We start from the raw sequence: 16,091 nt of genomic DNA on the forward strand, positions 1-16,091 counted from the left end.
CATGTTTACAAATAAATAAGTATAGCTTACATAGCATATGAGAAAAGCATATTGTAACGCTATATGCCATATATATAAGCCAAGCCAAGCCAAGCCTTGGAATTGAATAGCCGACCCAGTCTTTTCCGAACGTTACTCATTAACAATTATGCAAAAAGGGATTGTCGCCCATGGCAACCGATAACAAAAAAGAAAAGACGGGGTCGCTATAGTAACAAGGCGCTAAAATATAACGGAGTTGAAAAATATATAAGATTAATAATAAAAAATATATTATATAACATTGTTGTTATTGCCTTTCGTTTCACTATTGTTACTACTCAATATTAATATCCTAATGAGAAGATTCGAAGGGTAGTATCTATTTTATCCATGTTGAATGAAATAAGAAGACTGATATTAGCTTTGATTTTACGATTTCGTTATGTGCGGTTGCACGGTTCATCGTACGTACATATATACATTCGAAAGTAATAACTCACGCGATTGACGATTTAAGCGATTCGTTCCTCTATGCGTCTGAAATAATTACTTATTGAATAAATAATACGTATTATATATTTATTGCTCCTAAATGACGTCCGACCAAATAGGTTAATTATTAATTATCATAATAGGACAAGAATTCAAATCAATTTCTGTCCCAAAAAATGAATCTTATTAATCATCATACTTTAATACGAACAATATTTTAAATAAAACAACATTTGAGCAATCGTGCAATAAGAAATAGTAACAGGTTTTTTTAATAAAACGACGGGTACTTTGTAATATTATTACAGAAATGCTTTATTAATTAATGTCTAAATAGATGGATCATCATATAAATGTTATCTAGTACAACCTACAAGACGGGACGGCTGGAGCCGCGATCAGTCACACCTCGTCGCTCTCGACGCCCCGCCTTATTCCATCACATACAGGTTTTACAAATCATTTTGTTAACATTTTTGTACAGCCATATACAATAATTTTATTTTCAATTACATCTAGACGTAAAAAATCTGAGGTGTCGTAGGAAACTACGCTTCCTATAAAAATAATTACAGAGGGGGAATGAGGAGCAGCTACGCTTGTGACGTGCAACCGGCAAGGCAGACCTCGGACTACAACTATCAGTACAGGACTTTACAATCATCACTATAACCTATGCACACAACATAAGCATCGCCCGCTCGAAGCGCGCCCCAACCTCGGGGGCTAACTAAATAACTTAAGTTACACGTTACATAAAAATATACAAAAATATCATTTTCACAAAATTATAATTGAAAAACTATACATGCCGGCGCTAAAAATATTCGATAAGCTATGTACGATTTTAAAGCCGGTTTTAAACTTAAACGAGAGCTCGACTTGAAAACTACAAAATAATAATATTATAATCACGACTATAGTGCCGATTGTCTAGAACTGCCTGCGGCATTTTTCATCACTTTCGAAGATTCAAGGTCCCCTAGCCCAGCTAATAGTAAATCTACAACGAGCTAAATTACGGAAACGCGCGGATTCATCGGACCGCAGCCTTTCTTCGATTCATAAATTACTCGAGAATGAGAGACGTTCAAATATTTATACATAGATTCATACGAACAACGAATAATACTAGAACACTTAAGAGCTAGAAACGCAGTAATCGCTACGCCGCGGTGACGCGACGGCCGAGCACCGGTCGGCGTCGACGCTGTACAACTATTGTTACAGTATACAGTAATCGTATCGTTCTGTACATCAGTCTGCCGCTACTATGTACAGGGCGCCGTGCCGCGCCCGCGCGCCGCCCACGCCCAGCGCTGGCCACGCTCGCCGGGCGCGCGCAACGCTGGCGGGCGACGACTCTATAGTTACAAATGTACAATCGCAAATATTCACAAAATTTATAATAGGCGGGGATACCCGCGCCGTCGCATCAGCCTATCTCCGCGGGCGTTAATACTTCTTTACACAGACTACAGGACAGGATTGGTCTGGGGCGGCCCGATGGGTCCCAGTTCCGGCGCCTTCATGAAGAATTTCTCCAGTTTGGCGATGATGTGCTTGCCGTACGTGTACTTGCGCAGCGATCCGATGTGCGGTCGAATCTTGTGCATTAAAACTTTGCGTTGCGTCGGCTCCGCTACATCTATCATCTTCTGAACTACGTAATTGGCGTATTGATCCTTCATCATCACATGGAGAGCACTAGAACAAAATATGATAATGATAAATAAAATATGATTTAGGTATTTACAATGACGAAATTATTTCTGTGGCCTGGCACTAAAAGGCCCAATAAAATAAATAGATTTTGGTATTTTATAAAACATATATATCTTTTTTGTGTAATATTGTTGATATTAGTAATGTTAAAATAATACCGTTTTAGCTTATTTAACAAATGACAAAATATACTTAAAATTTTACTCAAAAACGTACTTTAAGCACCAGCTCACAACTTTGGCACATTCTTTGTTTTTACTATCGTTTTATATTAACAACAAAAACTAAAAACTTTAAAGCTCATGTCATTATATTATGTTTAATTGAGATAAAAATGCTTGGACTTAATATTTATTGATTTTTAGGCAAGATTTATATAAATTTTATTGTACTTTATTGACATACTCTGTAATTAAAATGGTAAAAAAGGGTGATTACTGAGTTTCTTACCAGTTCTTCTCGGTAGAATCTACTTTCCGAACCGGTGGTAGCTTTACATTTAATTCGATAACATGACGTTTCAAAACTGCTTTTAGGAGTCTACTTTAATAAAGAACATTTTGATTGATTTTGTTTTTATCTAAAAAGGCACGCCTATCATAATCAGAAGGGCAGAACTGCTCACTTGTCGTTGAAGCCGCACAGCTCGTCGATGAGCAGAGCGCGCTCGTTGCGCGTGGCGTGAGAGACGCACTTCTCCACCACATTGGAGGCGAACTTGTGCTGCGACAGTTGCAGCACTTTCCCGCGCACAGCCGCCACCAGGCGCGAACGGTCCTCTGCCGCGCCATGCTCCAGCACGTGCTGCACCACATAGTTGCCGTACTGGTCCTGTAATTTTTAAGTGATTTAGTTAAAAAAAATGAATGCTGATCGTCCGAGCGTTCAGCTCAGTAGAATTCACCGGCTTGTATTCGACCAGTTGACCGAATCGATGATGCATAAATCTCGATGTGTACCTGTATGAGCTGGTCGGTGTGCGCGTGCAGCTCACCGAGCACGGGCGCCGTCTGCTCGGGCGTGCAGTGCTCGAGGATGCGCTGGATCACGCGGCAGCCGTACGGGTGCGTCGACAGAGCGAACACTTGACCCGCGAATGCATTAATTATGAACTGCAGCGCCGTGGGTTCAACGCATTCTATGCATTTTTGTACCTGCAAACGAATATTAACATATTAATTTTGAAAATACGAATCAAAATAATAGAATGTTATTTAATTTGTTATGCATACTTTGTTTGATTAAGTTCTATCTTTTGCTTTTCACGGTTATGCATGGGGTTAATATAAATGATAGGTAAAATATGTATAGCATGATTTTCTTTAGTGATATAAACAAATGCATAAATCTGAATCATCTTCAACTATAAAAATAGCATTAGTTCAAATACTATGCACATTTTACTAATATAATGGAACAAATCACACAGTTATATTTAATACTAGTTGTTAGAGATGCGGGTGCTAGGGATAAAAACTAAACGATATGCTATTCCAGACTAATCTCTTTGCCAAATTTTATTCAGATCCGTTCTGGCGTGATTGAGTAACAAATCAAATTGAATCAATATATAAATATCAAATTGAAGAAAGGATTCTTCGATTTAGAACAGTATGACACTTACTTATTGATTAGCAAAGTAGGAACTGTCACGAGTTTGGAAAATAAAAAACCTTGACCTGAGAAGAACCGGCGTTAGAAACTACGTTTATATAAGATAACAAAAACAAAGTCAGGAAGCGATTGTTTCATTCCCAAGATATGCTATCAACCATGATCTCATTAATTGTATAATAACATTTTACACTTAACTTTTCTCAACAATTTTTTTAAGTTGGCAACAAGCATTTTGAACGTATTCTGGGACTCTGTCGTTGAGTAACGGTAGTAATTAGTTTGTGATTGTTTCTTGTACCACTGGTATGAATATATATATTATATATATCTTGATTTCTTTAAATTTATAACTCAATGATTCTTTATATATAACGATAACGGCTGCGTCATGATATACAAAGCATAATAGCATAAGACATGATACTGTGAAAGTAACTGAAATAGACTAAGCAACTAAGTTTTCTATATATACTTTATATAATACTTTTTCTACTCGTCAATTCCATTGCAAGTTGGCATCAATAGTAAGGCCATGAAATTCAGCTAACGCCACTGGATACATTGGCTTACATTTTTCAAATTTGGTGTGCTAAATTTTATAATATTAGTTTTTATTCATTTTTATTAATAAGTTTGTGTATATGTAATGAGTATCAATATTTTCTAATAAAATAATTAATATTTTTCCACGCACACATTACATCACAGAATGTGCATTGAGAGGAAACAATTAATATTTTAGTTTCTTTGAATGTATGTCTCCTAGGTTATAGATTGTGCAAGGGACAAAACATCACGAGATTATCACAAGGAACATAACAAATTAGTTTAAATTTAAAAATATTACAATTTCAATGTAATTGTATGCTTTCACTCAAATAATAAATATAATTTTATAAAATAGTTATTAGGACTAAGCTGAACGGGATTTTTGTTTACATTTTTAATAATATATAGCATAGAAGTTAGTAGGATATTAATGTTACATTGTTACCGCAATAAATGAAAATGAGTCGTGTGATCTAGTTTTTACTCACAACGTGGTTTCCGTTCTGGTCTTTGACACACTTGAGAACGTGCCCGTCCAGCTCACGTACCACCTCCTGCTGCTGCTCGGCGGGAATCGATTCCAGCGCCTTCTGTATCACGCGACAGCCGTACATCTGCAGTGCCAGCGCGAGTACATGACCACGCACCTGACACGTCACACAAACACATATATTATTACTAGTTGAAGTATCTATCTCCAGAATTCAAATTCTTGTTAAAAATATAGTCTTTTTGCACATTTTTATTGTTCCAATTGAATGTAATTTAAATATTGTTCATCTCGTTATAGTATTTTTAATGAAAGCAATATCCTAAACTGTATAAAATCTACACTACATGTAGAAAATCAAATTTCCTACATGTAATGTGTTGGTTTTATAATTTTGATGATTATCATTTCTCTCATGTTCGTTAGTATTTTGTCTAGATTGAGGTATTTGTAAAATGATCTGGGTCAAATTTATATTTTAGCATTCAATACTTAAATAACATTGAACTTTTGATAAATCATAAAATTTGAAGTAATATATTTTATTTGTAATATTAAACTTGTATGTTTTCTAATTTTAGCTCTGCATAATTTCTTTCTATTACATAAATGTATCGTTTGTTTGGATATATTCGAAAATAAAATTACAGAAGCTTTAGGAATTTATGAAAGGCGAAAGTTAAAATATATCTTCCTACCTTTTGTGCTAATGTTGTTTTCTGTTCCGTTGTGCCAAACTCAAAAAACTTCTGGATTACATAATTTCCGAAGACATCTGTCATGAGGCTGTAGGCGGCTCCAATTATTTCATTAAATACCATGAGTTTTTCTTGAACTGTCGCTCTTTCCAGTTTTTGTTGTATAAATCTGAAATAGAAATAATTTATTCGCACAAACGTAATGTCGGTTTCAGACCATCACTGGTATATTTATTTGCCAAACAAATAGTTTTACTTGTTGACAAATTGATGTTATTTTATGTTTGCGCAAGCCTTTAAGAGGATAATCGACTTAAGCTAGTCACGAGTAAACATGGCTTATTAAATATATTTAGTATAAACCTTGATTTTCGTCTTTCACATTATCTGCTATTAACAGAACACATATTACGAAACGCAAGTGTTCATTATATTAATGTGTGTAAGCTTTTTTATATCGCATTTTTGTATTGTATAATACACTTAGAAAATATAAATTTATTTAATATGACAATGTAGTAATTTTTATTTTTTATGTCGGACCTTGTCTTCACCTTGAAAACTGTCTACAATTTTAAGTAAACAACTTTTATAAGTAATAAAACACACACTTGCAAAGCAACACATTAGTCGGGATTGGTTACCTGGAGCCGTGCTGATCCTGCGAGAACTCTACAATGTGATTGGCGAGGTCCCGGAGCTGTAGGTTGGGGAAACGATTGTTGCGGAAGTCTTCCAGCAGACGCGAGCGTCCCGCGGCTGGTTTGTCACCTGCCACTAGAGCGCCTACTGATCCCACGCCCACGCCCACTCCTACGCCAACGCCGACACCTACACCGCCCACACCACCTCCTACTAGTTCTATAAGGAAAAAACTTTACTAAGCATGTACTCCAACTCCAAGCAACTACACTAACGAGTTAATTTAATTTATAAAAAAAATTAAACGTTAAGTAAATTAAAATATTGCACGGTGGTGTGCCTAACACACACTACGTGCAATAATTTAACATGGCAAATTATGTTTATCGTAATACTGCTTTGAAAATAGCTTAACAAATAAGTTTAGATGACATAATAAACTTTTTTGCATAGCTGTCGATTATGCTCCGCTTGATCGCACAAGTGTTCGATCCGTAAATATATTTATTTAAATCAGCAGCTATGAATTTTTGACAGCTTTAAAGTATCAAATAACAGAAAGTTTGATTGTAGAGCTGGATTAAAATATTTTGTTAAATTTTAAATGTAACACGACACATCAGATTTAATTACTCTTTATTATACAAAAATTAGGGAGCCAGTAAATAATAATTTGGTAAAACTTATTATTAAGATTCGGATTTACACAATATACATTTAAAATCTGTTAACTGCTACGACCTATACATAAATATTACAAAAATATTTTTTTAATTAAGCTATATAGATTCTTCTAAGATGATTATGAATCTAAGTAGTAATTACCTACCGCAAAACTACATTTTGCCTGATATTCTAAGTAATTTCGTACATGTGATGCAAGATGATTGCAGCGTACGGACCGCGGCACATCAGTAACCCTTGTCCGGTTATAACAGACCGACCAATTTATTGTAACAACTGTCTTTATAAAAAACAAAGCGTAAAAATAAAAGCTATCTGGTCTAAAATATACAATGTCTGTCAAAACTAGGATGGTTCCGAATCTCGTCGCTCTCATTTGAAAAGCCTCGGGGGAGAATTTCGATGTTGTTCGTTTTTAAAAAACAAAAAGTATTATTGAGAATACACTTTTTTGTAAAGTTTATGAGATATTTTAGTTATAATTGTTAAAATTAAAACTCATTTTATTACGTAGTTAGTGTTTATGTGGATCAAGAAAACATATACCAAATACATTATACTTAAATAAATCTCTGTAAAACTAAGTGTCAAAAGGCTTGTGAAAGCGCTGTAAATACATCGATCTAATGCCGTACCAACCTGAGATAGTTCCGACTCCACTGAGTTTGCTCAATAACGATGATGATGATCCGAACATTCCACCATTCGATGTTAGGCCTTGTGCTAAACTGCTGACGGCTCTGTAAGATAAACAAACACCTATTCAAATAGTGGAAAAATGCACGTGTTTTATATAAGACACGTACTTTAAAAGAATAATGAAGAATGTGGAATTAGATGACCATGCTCGAATAAAGTTTAGCATCATTACAACTGTACATGGGTAATGCGGCTAACATGTACAATGATGATTTACAAAGCTATTTACAATGTTACAACTAAGTAATCCCAACGCACGCGACATAACTACGCCACACTAACCAGAAATGTATATACATCCATTTAAATTCATTTATTTATATTATGATTGTTAATACATTATGTTAAGTATCGTCAATTATATCTTCGCAGGTTATTATGACATATCGCGGTAGACACGTTCTTTTACCGACAGGTGAAGGTAAATAATAGTGTTTACAAGTTACTCTTTTAATTTATATTTTCATTTTATCTACTATCACATATTAATTTGCATATTTGATTAAACGAAAATATAAATATATTATTTTTAGATTTGATATAAGACAATTCAGCGAGTGTGTCGGTTTAGGTGTGGTGTCGGCTCGGCACCTGTACTTGGCGGTCTCGGCGCCGGGCGCGGCGGACACGGGGCGCAGGCCGACGGGCCCGAGCGCGGCGCCCAGCGGCGGCGACAGCGGCGAGGGCCCCCACTTGCGCGCGTACTCCTGTAGCGCGACCGCCCCCCCGCCGCCGAACTCGAGCGAGTCGCGCCGCGTCGCCATTGCGCCTCCTCCGCCTGTAACAACATACCTCCGCGCTCCACTCTCCGATCTTCTTTCCGACTCCTCTCCTAGTCCGGCGCTCAACTCTGTACAATCTCTTATGTACAAATTTGAACTTTAGCTACTTTTAGATTTTGGCGTTTTATTTACAAATTATGGAATCCCGTTCGTTTGAGAGCAGACTTCAGGGATTGAACTTTTTTTATTGAGTTCTATATTAAAAACAATTTATACAGAAAATTGTTATTTGATATTGCTTAAATTGTTATTGGTTTATCATCTACTTCTACGCATGAGATATTCAAAACTAACGAATGAAAATGCAATACTAACTACTGTCAAACTTTGAATGACGGTTAATCTTAAATGACTATTGTGTTCCCTTTGTAAAAATAAAAATATTTCAATAAAAATTTAAAGAAAATATAAAGAAATGATGATGGTACACAATTAAATACATATATAAAAGCAATTACAAGGCGTTATGTACATTAGTAAGGAATGAAATACACCCAATGAATACACTGATAAATAAATGCACGACATGCGACTGTAAAATGATTGGTGTGTAACGATTATTACGAATCCAAATCTCCAGATTAAAGAAAATATATCAATAGAAGGTTCACGATTTTGTTCATATATATTCAGATAACCGCGCACTTAATTTTTAATTAAAGAAACGTTGATTATATTTAAGTAAAATAAAATAATATCAGTAATAGTAGCGATACTTTAAGTCTTTAAGAAAAGATCCTATTCTATACTCATCTAGGTAACCTCATTCTGTTTAAATAAAAAGTAGGTTGGTTTTTAATATAGCTTTTCATAAGCAAGAACAACTGACCAATATAAATTAATTGTCATGTGGTCTTAAGCATGACGTGATAAAAAGTGCCTATAAATATATGTATTGTTCAATTTCGCTTAGACATTGTAGTATATTAAAGTCGCTAAGCAAACGAAATAAATACTCATTTCTATGTTTTAAATCTCAACGACAAACTAGTTTTTAGTTCCATGAGCGATTTAAATGTGATTTAGTATCGCACTATATGTCCATGAAATATTATGTTTTCGAATAACATTGAATCACATCTATTATAAACAAAGATACATTAGTAGTTTGTTTATTGCAATTCACGGCAAATACAAATATTAATTAAGCAAGAGAAGCGAATACCTTTAAAGTATTCATCACATTTTATACACTTAAACCAATTATTCTGGAACCAATATCATGACGTTGTTTGTGTCTCTCACTTTTAACATTCAATATTTCTTGGCCAAGTTTGTTGTTTTTCTTAACTACGTTAAGGTTGCAGACTGACCTCGTGATTGCTATAAGTAAAATTAATATGATAATACATATAAATAGTATGACCAAAAAAATAATAATATGAAGTTAATTTCCATATAATATGTATATTCCTAACAAGTAAAGGTTTCGTTTGTTTCAAAGAGCTATGACAATATTTTAATAGTCAAACAAAATCTACAAATCTAAAGAGAACTAAGATATTATATTAAATTGTTAAGTTTGTTAGCAAAAAGTTTTAAATGATTGCACGCTGCCTTTCATACATAGCATTTGAATATTATGGTTCAATTCGTCTTATGTTAATTATGGTTATTGAGTTGCGTAAAAAGTATTTACCATAATTGCTACTAGAAAACTTAAACTTTCTATCGGGGGTCAAAACTCATAACATTCAGTTATTTTTTCACTATCTGTAATGTGCATATTATTCTTTAATAATATACATATTTAGAGATAGTGATATTTAATAATTGAATTCTAGGAGCAGAATTGTAATTTTTATTTTATAGGTCTCCGATATACGAGCGACGTGGAACGTAACCCTCACAAAAGATCAAGGTACGATTAAAAAACTTATGTGGATCAGTATTATGCGAATATGTAAAATTTACATATTTTACTATTGCTTGGTATCTATTGATGAGCTTTAGCTTTTTCAGCTTGTTATCATTAAAATATTCTAGCCGCTAGGCGAACACAATTTTTTTTTAACTTTTTAAACATTGTTTTTGATCCTACATATTTCTAAATATTATGCGAGAATGTCGTAGCGCTGAATCGACAACGCATACGGTTTATTAGCACTGAATTAAAATAACTAACTTCTTAATACATAAAGTTGCTTTTGTTTAGACTATTTACAATGTGTTTGTAATTATGTGCAGTTTGTGTTTTGTAAATTTGTTATTTCAATATTATTTAGTATGAATAGTTTTTAAGACAAATAACACAAATGTCGTCCGAAGATAATGCAACAGGTATAAAAAGAATTGTATGAAAACTCCGTGCACTTCCTGTAAATTAAAATCGAGACCTTCTAAAGTGGTAAAACTAAATACACTAAAATGAACCATTACGTGGATAAAAGTAAATAAAAAATGATAATTATAACATTAAGAGGCCACTGAAAACATTAATCGAAAGTGACAATATTAGTTATTTCGTATGAGTTTCAAACTTCATTACGAAAAATAAGCATGTGTTTAAAGAAGGATAATAAGGGCTGTTGACTAACCAGGTTGCTGTTGCTGGGGTTGAGCGGAAGTGGGCGGTCCGGGCGTGGAGGCGGGGTGTGCGGGCGCGGGAGGGTACTGTCGTGGCGCCAGCACACCGCCAGGTGACACCAAACGCAGTGGCGTACCGTTACGACCACCCATTACTAGAGATCCCGGGTCGTAATACGGGATCACGTATTGTCCCTGCCCGTTCACTTGCTGTTCGCCCTGCTGTGGGGTCAGTGGCCGGCGTGGTTGCTGCGCTTGCTGCTGCGCCGGCTGTGCGACTAGTCCTGGGTATACACCCCATGGGGCTGCTACGCCGTAGTACGGAGGTACGCCAGTGATCAGTGCACTCACGTACGGTGCGCCCTCCTGGCCCGCGTTTATCACATACGGTGCTTGTGTGAAAGCCTGTTGAGCGGCAAGTTGCTGTTGCAGTTGGAATTGTTGTTGTTGCTGTTGTTGCAATAATTGAAGCTGTGCTGCAGCCGCTTGACCGCCGGCCGCAGCCGCTTGTTGTGATCGGAAAAGTTGCTGTAACAAAAGAGAAATGCATTCAGTCGAAAGTTGTAACATTATTTAAAAGTACATTACAAGTAAAATTTAAACAAACATTTTATTTACTCTATTCGAACAGTGTTCACTCTTATATTAAATGTATATTGATAATTGAGAGCTTTTCGTTGTGAACGAGTCCTATATGTTTAATTAATAGAGAACTGTATCGCTTATTGTTTTTTATCCGAGGTTGCAACGCTCGAGGGGTGCTCGCCGTGAAGCGCGCTAATTAACACAATCGTTTTAAAAGTTAATAACAAGCCGCATCCCTGTCCGACGCATATGCTGCTACTGGCTACCGGATTTTTTTCAATTTTTTGCAAATGAAAACATTCCATACTTTATAGAGATTATACGTTGCAATTAACTTTGAAGAAAAGATAAAATTCATGCAATCATATTAAAAAAATAACATAATAATTTGAACTAGTGGTGTTAATCTTGGTTTAGGAATAATTGTAAGTTATTTACAACAAAAAGTGATGGTTGTGTAATATATATTTTGATAGCATAAAGGTATTTCGACTGAGGTGATTCAAAGTTTTGAGCGCTTAATGTGAGTGTGATGTCATCGCGGACGGGCGGCTCCATTTACCTGTTGAGAGGAGATTAGTTGGCATGGCTCCAGGGCGCACGCCATTACTGTAAACACAGTGATACATCGCATACAACACAGTTCGTACCGGCTGCGTCCATTGCTGCCACCTGTCTACTCTTGTACCGCAGATTCGTTTACTAGCGAACGACCTTGGCACTAAATCGTTTTGTTTATGCGTGTAAAGCTTAGCTTAAAAGAAGTATTTCGTATACATTTTTTTCAGGAATAGACACTAATCAAATAAACACTAACTAATGAATAAGATTGTAAAAAATAAGATCTTCAATAAATGAGTTCAGAGTATTTTTCCTCATTTAGTCCTAGTAAGCTGTGGATGCATTAAATGATTAAATTTCACGTATATAAGCAAAGATGTTAAACTTCAAAACAGATGCCAGCCATCATGGTAATTTTAATTACGGTGCTCCTATATCCCGTTGCCTATTTTATTTTTCATTAGCTAATTGACACGAAATGATTATCAGAGAGGTCGTAACTTCGCGGGCGGGTAAATCTTAAAAGTCTCATTGGGTGGGAGATTCCGTTTGATCTCGTAGCGCGTCGCCTTCTGCTTCTACGGCAATTTAATTCATCGAGGTGGTGTAATTGGGCGTGCGGCGGGCGCGGGAGGCGCACGTGCGCTAAGCTGGGCAACTTGACCGCAACAAAATGAAGTCGTCTGTGCCGTTCGAAGGTGGCGGCGAGGCACCGTCTCGCATTCAATTAGACGTTCAGTAATCCGGCTGCGGCGAGCTTCGATACCAATTACAGGGTTATTAGTGACGGAACGTTTGTACACGACTCCGTCTGCTCATCCGATGCTTTATTATTGTACGGTTTACGAAATCAAAGCTTTAGATATGTTTACATTTGAAAATTAATATCAACTTGTCATTTTAAATAGAAAATTATATTAAAATTTAATTATCTCGCTATAGATTCAATAACTATAAAATGCGTTTTTTAAAAATTGATATTTACGTATATGTGCTTCTATTTTTTTTTGTAAATATATCGAGGAAATACTGTAGATATCACAGAATGTGTTTATTTAATGACAAAAGCAAACGCTTGCACCGCGCTGATAAAATGCAATGTGTCCTTATTGTTTTAAAATACTAGTATTTCATTTGAATACATAAAAGTGCGAGAATTTAATTCGTCCTTACTGGACTACACAGGTAAGATCAGAATATCAGATAGTAATATCAGATGTAAGATAAGGAATTATACGCTCCACAAAAACCTAACTAACACATGTCATAGAATTCTGAAACAGTAACAAATATTTAGGTCAAATGGTTTGAATAATACTTATATAGTTTAAAAGGGTTTCTTTATAATAACTGTCATTACTTACCAAAGTAACTAATGTATATTTTTTGACTAGATACGTGATAGTACCTTAAATAACACCGTGACAGTCTAATAATGACATAACGAAATAATCTAATATAAGATGCTGCGTCACGAAATGAACAATAAGTGTCCAGGTATACGCGAACCGGGCCGCTGTGGAAATGGCGTTGGAAGGCATTTATTATTAACGCAGACGATGACGAGGACGACGCAGCGTGGCTCCCGCGAGGATCGCTCGCTCGAGGCGTCGGCAAACAAATTACGCGACAAAGCAATCAATTACAACGACAAGAACGTAGCTGTTCCTCTTGAATCGAACGCTACGTCAACAAGAAGCTTTTAGCGGCGACGACGAGGTGCTTTCGAACGAGATACCTTCGCATTTAACGTCTTTTCAGTATAATTGTTTACGGACACTAAATAAGTATCGTAAATAGAGAAAAAGAAAACCGTTTTACAAGTTGGAAAATTAGATTGTTGATCGAATACAAAAGCTAATTTAGGGCGAATCGGAGTCGACGGGGTCGGAAGTCCAACGAGATTACGGGGATACTCGTGACTGGCGCGCTCAGTCGTCGCCCGTGGTTGACGTATCTTGCTCTAACGAGTTTATCTGCCCCGCGGGCTGCCGCTACCTCGACGACGCTCATCTCTCACGCTATCACTGGTTAAATGTAATCAATTTCAGGGTAATCTTTTTGTTCAAAATGATTTGTAACGTCATTTTATATCATTATTAAGATTTTTACATTAAAAAACATCGTAAGGACATTACAGTCAGATATTGTGTACTTTAAACGGGTCTATTTTTATTTTGTAATAGGACCATAGCAGTAAATATGTGCCTATTTACTTGAAATGAGGGCATGGTTCGTGGTTTAATTACAAGATTTCATTGGGTACCTATTACAACCTTCACGAAAGAACGCCTGTAGATTTTCATGAAAAGGTGGCAAAGGGCGAGGGCGGGCTCAAGTTGGGCGGAGCGCAGACACGCCCACGCCGCCCACGCCCTGTCAGAATTACAACTTAATGTTTGTATTGACAAATATCACTTTAATAAACCGAAAACTTGTGGCCAAACTATAAATTAATAATTGTATACTTAATTTCTGGGAACGTAAAAGTCTATATAATATATATATTTTAGAAATATACTTCAAGTAGAAAAAAATATATTTAAATATAATGGTTATTATTGAAGCCTGTATTTAACAAAAAATAGGCAGAATATTCGTAATAATGAGTAGATATCGTTATATACGAGCGGCACCGTATCATTCCGTTTGTTTACGAATTCTGTTAGTGGTTGTTGACGATTCAGTTTTGCAAACATTAACTTATACACAACACATAGGGGAGAATTAGGGAAATGGGCCCATGTAAGAAACACTAATTAAAATCGGTTTTTGTTACATTTTTCACATTCTCTTCATACTGACTAACTAACTAAAGCACGCACAAATTTTGTCTTTTGCTATCATGTAAGTACATAATACCAAAGTAATCTGATGTAATCGCAGATAGTAACTTAAGGTTGGTTGTCGCAGCATTTTCCATTGTTTTCTAGGGGTTCCAGAATTTCAAAGTCTGATTAAAGTACAATTTAAGGCAGGTATCGTAAACCTAAACTAAACTTTAAATTCATGTTAATATAATAAATAAATAAATGAGGCTTATGATATTGTACAGGCTTATATAAACCACCAAAGAGCTCAGAGTTAGATACATAAATATCTTTACATTAAGACTAACCTTCCGGAATGACGATTCAAGTGCTTTAAAAGTATGGTTAAAAAAGTACAATACTTTGATTAAGATACTCTTCTGTGTGTATATTAAATAAACCTCCCTTTGTATAAATATTTAATAATGATATTTATTTAGTGTTCAACTTAAGGTATTGTACGTTTCGCTTGCGAAACTAAAACTTCTTAATGTAATTTGTGATTAATCTTGTTACTGCATAATCCTGTTAATATATAGCTGTAAGAACATGGAGGTTTATTGCTCAGGTGTTTCTTGTTTACCTGTGATAACGATAGTATTACCTGCATCATTAAAATCGTAAGAACACTTCCATGTATGTTATTATTTAATCTGTACATTGATAGGATTTTTTTTAATTTTAAGATTTTATGAATTCGATGAATTCATTTAACTAAATTTATTTTAGAATTGTATAAAAATGCAGCAAATGGGGTGCCGATTTGATAGTCCGCTTTACATCGACAGCTATTTGCCGGTGAAATAACTAATGATCCGGTCACAACTACTCGACGGGCCTACACTAATTCCTGCCCCACTGGGTAGTAAAATAATTGATTGAAAAAGTCAAATGTAATAAATAACCTATATAACATGTATAAGAATAGGTATTTGAAAAAGGTAAAAAAATATGTAATATTACATTGAAAGTGTTTTTTACAGTTTCAATTGAATCTGTAAAAAACATATACATATACAGAATAGTACCATCTGAAATATGTGTACCGTATATTAGTATATGAGTACTTGTATTTAATTTTTAGTTATTGTTCTGGGTGTATGTATATTTTATAATTACATTATTATTTATCAGTAATTAAGTACAAACTATTTGTAAAAAAATCTATATCCTACTATACTTATTCAAGATGAATAAAAACATAAAATTTATGGGAGATTAAAAGAAATGGCTAATCTTTTAGTATTGC

At 35.2% G+C, this 16,091-nt stretch overlaps 1 protein-coding gene across 3 annotated transcripts in view; it reads right to left on the reverse strand.

Annotated features, from left to right (window-relative positions):
* Positions 1-761: 761 nt before the first annotated feature.
* The window catches only part of LOC113392747 (maternal protein pumilio), a 71,324-nt gene continuing 55,994 nt past the window's right edge, over positions 762-16,091 (reverse strand). For all 3 annotated transcript variants that reach the window (XM_026629304.2, XM_026629303.2, XM_026629305.2), the window contains 9 exons: positions 10,898-11,414; positions 8,170-8,356; positions 7,519-7,619; positions 6,198-6,414; positions 5,554-5,722; positions 4,854-5,012; positions 3,159-3,353; positions 2,825-3,030; positions 762-2,181 (listed from right to left, as the gene is read on the reverse strand). In XM_026629304.2, coding sequence (XP_026485089.1) covers positions 1,950-2,181; positions 2,825-3,030; positions 3,159-3,353; positions 4,854-5,012; positions 5,554-5,722; positions 6,198-6,414; positions 7,519-7,619; positions 8,170-8,356; positions 10,898-11,414 — 1,983 coding nt within the window. In that variant the 3' untranslated portion in view covers positions 762-1,949. The remainder of the gene's footprint in view (positions 2,182-2,824; positions 3,031-3,158; positions 3,354-4,853; positions 5,013-5,553; positions 5,723-6,197; positions 6,415-7,518; positions 7,620-8,169; positions 8,357-10,897; positions 11,415-16,091) is intronic.

The sequence above is a fragment of the Vanessa tameamea genome, chromosome 5 (assembly GCF_037043105.1).
Source record: "Vanessa tameamea isolate UH-Manoa-2023 chromosome 5, ilVanTame1 primary haplotype, whole genome shotgun sequence".
Classification (NCBI taxonomy): Eukaryota; Metazoa; Arthropoda; class Insecta; order Lepidoptera; family Nymphalidae; genus Vanessa; species Vanessa tameamea.